This window comes from Triticum aestivum, chromosome 7A (genome assembly GCF_018294505.1).
Source record: "Triticum aestivum cultivar Chinese Spring chromosome 7A, IWGSC CS RefSeq v2.1, whole genome shotgun sequence".
NCBI lineage: Eukaryota > Viridiplantae > Streptophyta > Magnoliopsida > Poales > Poaceae > Triticum > Triticum aestivum.
Window position 1 is genome coordinate 466,648,412 of NC_057812.1, and position 11,666 is coordinate 466,660,077.

An 11,666-nucleotide genomic window follows, 5' to 3' on the forward strand; every position below is an offset into this window, starting at 1 on the left:
ACCAGCCACCGGAGAAAGGTAGAGAAGAAGTGAGTCCGTGCGCTCACCCATGAAACTTGGAGGGGAGAGTTTACCCTAGCCGCCGAGGGAAAGGGAAGAAGGGCTTGACAAAGGGTGTAATATGTTCTTATTTGAAGTATAATATTGTACTAACCACTTTTCATCAGCGACGGTTTTTGTTGTGGTGCGCTAATCCTACGAGGCCTTGGCACGATGACTTACAGACTGTCTACTATAACAAGTTTTGGTCAGCTAAAGAGGGACGATGACGGCGGCACGCCTTCGGCTTGCTTCAGGCCTAGATAGTAGATCTGGATGTAACTTTTATTATTTGTGTTGTTCGGTTGTAGTACTATCACGATTGAAGATGAATAGTTCGAAAAAAATCGCAAAGAAATTAGGGACAATTAATATGAACAAGAGGGATTTTATTTTTCAGAAGTGGAATCCTATGATCTGTGGTTGTCCCATTTCGAAAAGAAAAAACTTAATAATGTCAGAAAAATGAAATCAAACCCACGAAAAGGGCAAAAAAGATGCTAAATCTACATTACTTCTCCCCGTGGTGCATGATCTGAATCGTCTCCGCCATCCTGCCGCGGCAGCGCTAGTACTACTGGCAGTGGCGGCACCGCCCATTGGTCGCCGTCGATGTAGGAGACGTCCATGAAGGGCGCGGCCTGCCGGCGATCTAGCTGCCGCGCGTACGGCACCCTCCCGTCCCTGCACGCCCCGGGCCCCGTGCTCTCGTACTCCCCGAAGAACACCGTCTGCCGCCTGGCCAGATCATTCCAGTCGTTCCACCCCTCCGGCGCCACGACGCCGGCGGCGAGGTACGTCCTCGCGAACACCACCGTGGCGTAGGGCCCCCACGCCCGCCCGAGCCACACGTTCCCCGTCCCCACGACGCTGCACCCCACGAACGCGAACCCCGTTTTCTCCGACGCTGACCCGCGCCCCTGCGCTGTGATGCTCCCCGTCACGCGGCCGCCGTTGCCGGTGGCCGCCGCGACGGAGCTGATAGTGCAGTTGAGGTAGAGGGACCGAGCGTTGCCGAAGATGAAGTCGATGGAGCCCTCGACGTAGCAGCCGCGGAAGACGTGCCGCCCCTGCTCGTCCAGCAGCGTGTCCTGCGCGCCGTACACACCGCACCAGTGGAACGCCGCCTGGTCGCCGGCCACGCGCAGCGCCACCGCCTGCCCTCCGCTGGCGCCCGGGTCCGCCGGAGGCGCCGTGTTCTGGAAGCTGATGTTGTAGGCGACGAAGCTGGCGGCGAGGACGGTGAAGGTGGCACTGGACGGGGTGCTGCCGCCGCTGGAGGCGGCGGTGTCGTTCCACGCCACGGTGCTGTTGAGGTTGCCGCGGCCGTGCAGCGTCACGCCCGTCTTGTTGCCCCACACCACCACCTTCTCCCTGAAGATGCCGGCGCCCACGGCCAGCAGCGTCCGGCCGCCGGCCGCGCCGTGGTCAGGCACCGCGTCCACCGCCTTCTGCACGCTGCTGAAGTTGCCGCAGCCGAGGTGGTCGACGGTCAGGACGAGGGTGGCGTTGAGCTGGGACGCGATGCCGGCCACCCATCTGGCCTCCTCGTCACACTGCCTCCGCCGACGGCGGCCGTGTAGCAGAGGATCGGAGGGCGAAGCAGGGAGGTGTGTGGTGGAGGCAAGCAAGATGGCGAGAAGAACAGAGGCGATGGCCGCTGCCCATAGGCCACAGTACTTCACTCCTCCACCTCTGCTTCTGCTTGTGCTTGCACGGCTCCTCATTATCATGGGCACCAGGGCATGACTTGCATGATCTCGATCTGGCTTTGCTTCTTTCTTATGACTACTACGTACGTAGTACGCACTTGCTACTCCCTCCACTTCTTTTTAGTTCGTATATAAGATTTGTCTGAAGTCAAACCTCGTAAACTTTGACCAAATTTATAGAAAAAAATACCAAGATTTAGAATGTGAAATCAACAACATTAGATGTGTCATGACTTTACTTTTCATATTGTATAAATTTTGGATTGTAGATGTTAATACTTTTTCATATAAATATGGTCAAACTTTACGAAGTTTGACTTCGAACAATCCTTATATGCAGAGTAAAAAGGACCAGAGAAGTACGAAAATTCTACACTTACGGAAAGAGTGCCACGGACTGATTTTACAGGGAGATGTGTCCTCCTCTCCATCACAAATTCATCCCACCTTGATTTTAGCTGACCTCACCTTTTGATTTTAACTGGGCCATGTCAGTCCGTAACTTCCTTTCCGTGCGAAATGGCCTGTAGATGTAGCAAAGCTCAGAGAAGTATCCAGTAATAGTAATTCAGAAGGAAAATTGGATAGAATAATCAATTCAGAAGGGGGTATCAACATTGTTGTTAGCTATGGTTGCTTAATTTGCTGGGTTCAAGCTAGTCATGATGAGATGAGCCGTAATGTGGCGACCAAGGGAAGAGATCCCATCCCATCCAGTATTGAGTGAGTGCTACATTGCCGCTGTAATGATTACAACCACCTCTGCGTGCTCAACCTGGCCGTACAAAAGGTTGGGAAACACTTTGCTACAGACGTCTGATGAGAATGACTCACCAGACTTGTCGGACGACGTCGATTTGCCTTTGATCTCACGGCTGAGGGATGCCCTGAAATCAAGCCTGTCTCACCACCCAGTATTCTGGCCTATGCCCCATAATCTCTCCCTCAATTAACTCTCTCCATCTCTCCTTCCCATCTCGTGCACATTGCCGAGCTCTCCATGCCCTTCGTTGCCTCTCATCTCTCGCCCAGCACGAGTTTCTGACCCACACCTCTGCGGCCTCCGTCGCACCTCATCGTCGCGCCAACTTCTCCGTCGACCGCGCGTGGACTGACCCACCACCTGCCCGCCGACGAGCTCGTAACCTCCCTCGCCACCGTGCTTAATTCCGCCAGGATTAGGCCCTGTTTCACCTGCAGTTTTAGCCTCTGATCCACTTCGCCTGAGCGCCTTCTTGGTTTGGAAACGAGGCCAGCTGGGATAGGATCTCTCACGCCATGCAGGAGACAGGAGTAGTGTGGATTGCCAGGTGACGTTGCATCTCAGCGTCACATGTACAGGTAGGCGACGATGGTAAGCACATGTAGTCCCGATTGATGCACTAGTTTGAAACTGCATTGTACGTATCATTATTTCACCACGAATGAATGTATGAGGCATAGCTTGTATTGTCTTTTTTCGTTGGGACATTTCCCTTATTTGAAGCATTGTAGAGTTCTTCTCCATCTCTCTAGGATTTGTTCATCAAATTTTGCTAAGTCTGTCGCATAATTATGTCTTGAATTGCAGGAAGCACAGAAGAAGCTCGTAAGATTCAACACGTCTTTCTGCAAGGCCACGGTGCCGTTGACAACGTCTTCGCACGTATGCTTGCAGATCGTGTTACTGTGGTAGATGGTGCAGTGCTTCATGATCACCATGGAAGCAAATTCTCCGTTTAACTAAGACAGATGTTCACAATTGTGGAAAACTATCCCGATGTTTAAATTATATATATTCCCTGTTTGTTTGAAACAAGTATACGTTTGTATGGAAGTAATTCTCTGATGTATGAAAATAGTATCAAATGATTTTGAAGCAAAATATATATCCTTGGAAGCATGGCGTCTGCATTGTGCCCAGACGATACAAACCCTAGTCACATGCATTATTTTTGTTGTATATGGGAACAATCCTCATTTTTTTAGATGCAAGTTCGAAATTCTTTGGAAGCAAATACCAACTTTTTGGAAGCAAATACCCATTTCTTTGGACGCAAATACCGAATTCTTTGGAAGCAAATACCAACTTTTTGGAAGCAAATTCCCATTTCTTTGGACGCAAATACCGAATTCTTTGGAAGCAAAGTCTCAATTAAATTTCTTCAAAACCACCAGTAATAACAATGGTAAAAAAGGTGTTTGATGGAATCATATATTTGTATTGTTGCATTGTTTTTTTTTTGCGGTATTTTATTGTTGTACTGGTGACAACTCTATGGTCATTCGAAGCAAAATTTCCCCGCAGTCGGAAGAAAATAAATGGTTGCACTGGTCAGTAATCTCACCGGATTGAAACAATCTCCGGTTGATATGGAAGCAAATTCGTTAGAAAATAGAAGCCAAATGGATTGTTCAAGTGCTAGAATGTGTTTCCATATATCATAGTACGTGCTTCCCAGTCACAAAAAACTGCCCAACAACACTTTCAAAGTGCGTACAGATGAAGCAGTAAGGAGGAGGATACTGCTAAAATGATGTAGGTCTAGCACGTTTTTTTTAACTGGTCTGGCGAGATTTCTGGGGAGTAGTTGACAGGTAGCAAATCCCAATTAGTGCAACATGCAAACTGCTAACTATCTAGGCCCACCACTCAAATCACACGGTCCAGGTTGCAGCAATCCAACGGCGGACTAGTAGTCCAGGTTACACACATAAAAGGCCATCGTACTTAATTTAGAATCATTTCTGTATGACCAATATATTCCCTACTAGACTGCTTGGAGCCATTGCATAATGGAGAAGCTGCATACCATGAGCCTGATGAAGAAGCTAGAATTTTTATGGATCAGGGTATGTGCTCAGCGTATTTTCATATTTAGAAATCTAAAATGCACATATTATTAGTGTTCTCTAATAATACATGTGTTGTCCTGTGCTAGATGTTGCTTTTGAATCGTACCAAATTGGACACCATGCTACACGAGCAGTACCCGTAGCAAATACTGATGACTTCATATACCGAAACCTACCTACAAAGCACCATGTTCTAAGAAAGGTTGCGGACTGTCGCCACTGTGGGGCGTTGCGGTTTCCATTCGAGGGGCCAGCATTTTGTTGCAGAAAAGGAAAAGTCGATTTGTTTACTCCAGATGTTCCAGAAGAGTTGAAACGGTTGTTTACAAGTCAAGATGATGAGGACGCTAAGTATTTCAGAGAACATATACGGTATTTCAACTCGCACTTCTCATTCACAAGTCTAGGCGTCACCCTAGATCGACGAGTAAGCATTGCGGCAGGAACTGGCATATATACATTCCGTGCGTGTGGTGGGCTGTACCACGCTCTTGACAATCTGGTGCCGGCTGATAATGGCCCTCGGCATTTGCAACTCTATATTTATGATACAGATCAAAACTTGGTTCACAGGGCTAATAGGTCTCCAGATCTTAATATAGACCTCATACGGCAGATTCTGAGAATACTACAGCGTAACCCTTATGCGCAAGTTTTTAAGAGCCTTGGGTCTGTTCCGAATCTACATGAGTATAGAATCTCGCTAAACACGGATATCAAGTTGGATCAACGAAGGTACAATGCCCCAACGAGTTCCCAAGTGGCAGCCATATGGGTTGAAGGGAGTGACCCACATAATTGCTTTGACAGGAGTGTTGTTGTGCATGGAAAAAAAGGAAAACGGCCCCTGTATATTAGAGCATACTATGGGTGCTATGACCCATTGTCATATCCACTATTCTTCCCACGTGGAGAGACTGGCTGGAATCGTTGCATGCCATATATTCGAGCCCCAGATGACACGGCCCAAAATTCAGTACATATGTCTGCACTCCAAGGAAACCAAGCCTCTGATTTGCACATAGGTATGATGTTCACTGTTATATTTAAATTTATGCTATTTGTGAATGATGATGAGAGCTTTTATGTATCAGTTGAAGACTTGATTAGAGAAAGAGAAGAAGATGGTAATTTTGCAGCGCATGAAGCCGATAATCCTGCACCACAAGGAAACCAAGCCCCTGAATTATATACTGGTATGATGTAATACCATATAATTTATATACTTTCTATTTTTCAGGAGCTTGGTCAAAACTTGTGTTTTCATCTACATCTATCATATCTATCAAATGGGAACTTCATTAGAGAAAGAGAACAAGATGAGAATTTTACACCGCATGAAGCCCATGGCACTGATTTACCTTCGGGTATTAATCATCATTCCTTATTCTTCAAATATTATTTTGTCCATCATTACAGGTCCACCCACCATATTGATATTGATGTTCTCAATCTTGTAGATGACAATGAGGATAACCCAGATGACGATTTTGGTGACAATGAGGTCAATGCAACACAATCCAGAAAATTTGTTAGCGCAAGGGAATACTACTGTTTCAAGCTGCAAGTCAGGAGGAAGCTTTTTAACATCGTCTTGTTCGGGGGGCGCCTTTTCCAACAGTGGGTTGTTGACATGTATATCAAGATTGAGACGATGCGGCTTGATTGGTACTCAAAGCCGGAAATCAGAAGGTTATACGCGCTGACCTGTACCGGGTAGTGTGCTTGTGTTTATTCTAATACATCATAATGCAATGACATTAGGTTTGTTCCATGAGTTTCTATAACGTTCTATGCTATTATAGGGTCTTGTTGACACCATCGTTGTCGGCGAGTCACGCGGAGATCGAATTGGCAAAAGAATTGTGCTTCCACGTACATTTCCTGGTGGTGATCGCGACATGCAGCGGAGGTTCTTGGATGCTATGGCAATAGTGCAGCGGTGGGGTAAACCAGATTATTTTATCACGATGACTTGCAACCCCTATTGGGAGGAGATAACCGAGAAACTGTTGCCTGGACAACTGCCACAGGACCGTCCAGACTTGGTGGCAAGAGTATACAAGGCTAAACAGCGAGATATGATGGACTTACTAAGGGTAAGCATTTCGGAGAAGTCGCAGCCTATGTACATGTAACTGAGTTTCAGAAGCGAGGTCTCCCTCATGAGCATATACTTCTAATCATGAAGTCAAAAAGCAAGTTAGTGACACCAGATGACTATGATCGAGTGATATGTGCAGAGATACCGGACAAAGAAAAACACCCCGTTCTACATGATCTGGTCATCAAACACATGCTGCATGGACCATGTGGCGAGTTGAAAAAAAGTTGCCCTTGCATGATTGATGGGCAGTGTCGGTTTCATTACCCGCGAGATTTTTGTGATGCCACACAACAAGGGAAAGACTCATATCCCATCTATAGGCGGAGGGACGATGGGCGTCGAATTAGGATCAGAGGAGCAGATTTGGACAATAGGTGGGTGGTCCCTTACAACCCTTCACTACTTATGCGATACAACTGCCACATTAATGTCGAAGCATGCTCGAGCATCAAGGCAATCAAGTACTTGTTCAAGTACATCTACAAAGGGCATGATCGTACATCCTTTGCATTCGAGCAGGAAATCATCAATGATGGTGGAATCATCAATGAAATCCGACAATATAGGGATGCACGCTATGTATCTCCTCCAGAGGCTATTTACAGGATTTTTGGTTTTAAAATGTTTGGTGTCAGTCCATCTGTGCTACAACTCCAGCTTCATTTGCCAAATATGCATACAGTTGCATTTAAAGCATGTGAAAATCTTGCAGATGTTGTAGCTCGACCATCTTCTTCCAAGTCCATGCTTATAGAATACTTTGAAATGAACCGGAAGTTTCCAACAGCACGAAAATGGTTGTACAGAGAGTTTCCAGAACATTATAGAGGGATACCTGGAAATAAGAAGTGGTAGAATAGAAGAAATAAAAGATCACAGATTGGAAGACTTGTGCATGCACACCCTGCTGAAGGAGAGAGGTACTACTTGCGTGTGCTCCTAATTCATGTCCGAGGTGCCACTTCATTCGATGATTTAAAAACAGTAAACGGCAAGCCATGCAATTCCTTCAGGGAGGCATGTGAGCACTTAGGCCTCATTGAGCACGACAGGACTCTTGATGATTGCATGACGGAGGCAGCCACATTTCAGATGCCTTTTGCCCTGAGACGGTTATTTGCAACTATACTGGTGTTTTGCGAGGCAACAGAAGTCCGGCAGCTGTGGGACAAACACCTGGCATCAATGTCTGAGGATTACCGTCGTAATCAATCCAATGAGGCAACACTTGAGCAGATGGTCCTCAGAGATATCAGGGATATGTTGCAATCCATGGGAAAAGATATTACAAGCTATGGACTTCCGGATTTGGTTGAGAACGATGGTTCTTATGACGGTGAGTATAAAGAGGTAACAGAGGAGAGGCAAATCAGCGTGGACAAAGAACACCTAGATTTATTTAGCAGTTTGAACAATGAGCAGCTGGCTGGTTTCAATGAAATAATGGATCATGTGATGAAACAAAAAAGCCAGATATTCTTTGTTAATGGTCCAGGAGGCACTGGAAAGACATACTTGTACAAGGCATTGCTTGCAAAGGTGCGTTCGATGGGCCAGATAGCGATCGCAACTGCTACATCAGGTATAGCGGCGTCGATAATGCCCGGAGGACGGACTGCGCACTCCAGGTTCAAAATTCCAATCAAACTCACTGACAATAGCATGTGTAGTTTCACAAAGCAGAGTGGTACAGCGGAGTTGCTTAAACAAGCGTCCTTGATAATTTGGGATGAGGTCGCTATGACAAAACGTCAAGCAGTTGAGACGCTTGATAGATCCCTGTAGGACATAATGGACTGTTCTTTGCCGTTTGGGGGAAAGGTTGTCGTATTTGGTGGGGATTTTAGGCAGGTCCTTCCAGTTGTGACACGTGGGACAAGAGCACAGATCACGGATGCTACACTTTTGAGATCCTATCTGTGGGAGAAGACCCGGAAGATACGCCTCACGCGCAATATGCGAGCACAGGCTGATCCTTGGTTCTCCGAATACCTCCTATGGATCGGCAATGGAACAGAAGACACAATTGGCGATGACTATGTGCGTCTCCTTGATGACATTGTGATCGGCTATACCGAGGATGAGAAAGCTATTAACACACTCATCGACAATGTCTTCCCATCGTTGCATGCTAATGCTAGATCAAGAGAGTATATGAGCACACGTGCTATTCTTTCCACCAAGAACGATCATGTCGATCACCTGAATGACAAGATGATCTCTAGGTTTCCAGGCGAAGAAAAGTTATACCATAGCTTCGACTCCATCGAGGATGACTTGCAGAATAATTACACGATTGATTTTCTAAACTCGATCACACCAAATGGCTTGCCCCCGCATGTGTTGAGATTAAAGGTTAACTGCCCGGTCATTCTGCTCCGGAACATCGACCCCCATAATGGCCTATGCTATGGGACACGACTTATGATTAGAGCCTTCCAGGATAATGCTATCGACGCAGAGATAGTTGGTGGTCAGCATGCTAGAAAGAGGGTGTTCATACCTAGGATCCCTATGTCGCCCTCGGAGGACATCTCACTTCCTTTCAAACTTAAGAGAAAACAGTTCCCCATTCGCCTGAGTTTTGCGATGACAATTAACAAGGCGCAGGGTCAGACTATCCCAAACGTCGGTATTTACCTTCCCGAGCCAGTATTCTCACATGGTCAGCTATATGTTGCATTGTCAAGGGGAGTGTCCAGAGAGACGACGCGGATTTTGGCCAAGCCAAACAACGAGGTTGATATTTCTGGGAAAAGCACCAAGAACATTGTCTACAGAGATGTTTTGGGGAGATGAGGCAGGTGCGTTATTCCATTATTTATTTGCACCTTATTATTGTATCTATAACTACTCGTGGATCTAACTTTATTTGTTTTTATTTGCAGGTTTAGCGAAGGAGAATAAGCAGCAGAAGAGGAGGTAAGGTATATGAACACAAGGGTATCTTCTTCGATCGAGCAAAAGGTGAGAGCTTTGCTCTGCTTCTCCATCTGATCCCCCTCTGATATGTATGTAATGACCAGATGGGGTACGCACATGATATGTAATGATCAGATGGAGTAGGCAGAGATAAAATAATAGTGCCTACACCTTTTTTCAGATGATAAGAGCAAAAAAGTATGCTACTGTGTTCTTTTTGAGCTTCCATGCAAAATATTTTTCTATGAGCAGAATGTGCTAATGTACTAATGTATTGCAATATTTCAGGGAGTTTAAGCGTGTCAGGTAAGAAACCTGCAAAGAAAAAAGGTTGAACAGACATTCATGCCAGGAAGAGGCAAAGGACAAATTGAGTGTCGAGGTACTCCGCGAGAAAGAGGAGAAAGAAAGGAGACAACACATGAAGAGAGGCACCCGAAGTTAAAATGATGCAGTCTTAATAACATCAACAATCTAGCATAGTTATTAGCTTTTGCTATTCACTCGCTGATTAGCCTATAGTTGAGCTTCAGCTAAGATTGTGCTCCACTTTTGGGCCATCAGATTTCCATGTTCTGATAATTCACCGAATGGGTTATGTTTTAATGTAACTGATTTGGTGTATGCAACTGTTCATGCATAAGAAAACTGAAGAACACACTTCAGTTCTGTTTATAATATATTTTAGCGGACTTGCTAATTGATAATGTCAAGCATTATTACTACTATATTAAACATACGTCCAGGACAGAAGTTTGCTTTACCAGAAATATTTAAGCTGGCTGAAATGACTAGCGTGTATCTTCTCATTGCAAAATTTTATTTTACACGTGAGCAGCAATAATATAATAATAAAACATAGTACGAAACTCACCACAGTGGAAATCTGCTATGTCACCGTTTTATCAGGCTCACATTTCTTGGAACAACTTAAAGCACTTCCCTGGCCCCTCCTGTCCAGCACGGCCATTGAGGTAAACTTTCTGTATATAAAAAGGTAAGAGAAAACACACACAAAATCAAAGATACGTTCCAATGAGCTGAAACCAATATTTCTGTATAAAAATGTATTGCGAAAATAACTCCATTAATTCTGTATGCGTGGGGTATAAAAAAGAAAATGAAATGCTTTGGGCCTGAGATAAATCCAAGGAAAAAAAGCATCGGGCCTAAGATAAATTAAAGGAAAGTGTGGAGCCTGAGATAACGCTCACGATTCCCTTTCCTCACGCTATGGAAGGAATTCCCATGATTTCTGCCTTCCATATTGGTGGCAACAAACGATCTCTCGATCATCAAGAGCATAAAGAAGCAACGGGTTTTGCACCGTAGGGTTTCCTTCCACCTCTCCTTCATCATCTCTCGCAAAGGACTGCTGCATCTCACACCCCTCCACCGTGCCTGCCTCCTCCACCGCAAGACTCTCCAGCATCTGTCCGTGGTGAACTACCATCGTCCTCCATGTCTGGGTCACAATCCCCGGTGGCCTGTGTCGATCAATCTGCTATCATCACGGTAATGATATGTCTCTGTAATTAAATCATATTCACGATTTCACATCTACAAGGCAACATAGTAGGGATTCCAACAAAGTGAATCAACATGCCCTGTATGACCGCACAAAATTTCCAAGATGCTTGACTGTAGAAATTCTTTGGGCAACATCCACCTGATTACTTGAGAGAATAGTCACACAAGTGAATGTCAAAATATGTGCACCCAGTTGTGATGTACTCCCTCCGTCCCAACATATAAAATTGTTTTTCAAGGTAACAGAACTTAGGGGCCTCATGTTAACAGCGTGACAATAATATGTGCTTGGTTTTCAGGAAAACATCGACGGGGGAGGCAAGGATGAGCATAAAACCAAAGACGAGGACAACACCGAGTCAACAAATGCAATAGAAGAACAAACCATCATCGATGATACAGAAAATATGCAAATTGATGAGGTCATACCCTAAGACAAGCATACAAAACCCCAAGTCGACAAAGGCGGTTTTTATTTTGACATGTCACTATTATTTTTATTCTGCCGGGACAAAACAATA

General features: G+C 45.4%; 1 protein-coding gene across 1 annotated transcript; it reads right to left on the bottom strand.

Annotated features, from left to right (window-relative positions):
- Positions 1-413: 413 nt before the first annotated feature.
- On the bottom strand, positions 414-2,048 carry LOC123147599 (putative pectinesterase 14). Its single transcript, XM_044566860.1, has one exon. It carries the CDS (start codon positions 1,770-1,772, stop codon positions 546-548), a length of 1,227 nt encoding a protein of 408 aa, XP_044422795.1. The 5' UTR covers positions 1,773-2,048; the 3' UTR covers positions 414-545.
- Between the last annotated feature and the right edge of the window lie 9,618 nt (positions 2,049-11,666).

Coding starts and splice junctions, on each gene's coding strand:
- LOC123147599 (XM_044566860.1), bottom strand. CDS start 1,772: ATGATAATGAGGAGCCGTGCAAGCACAAGCAGAAGCAGAGGTGGAGGA.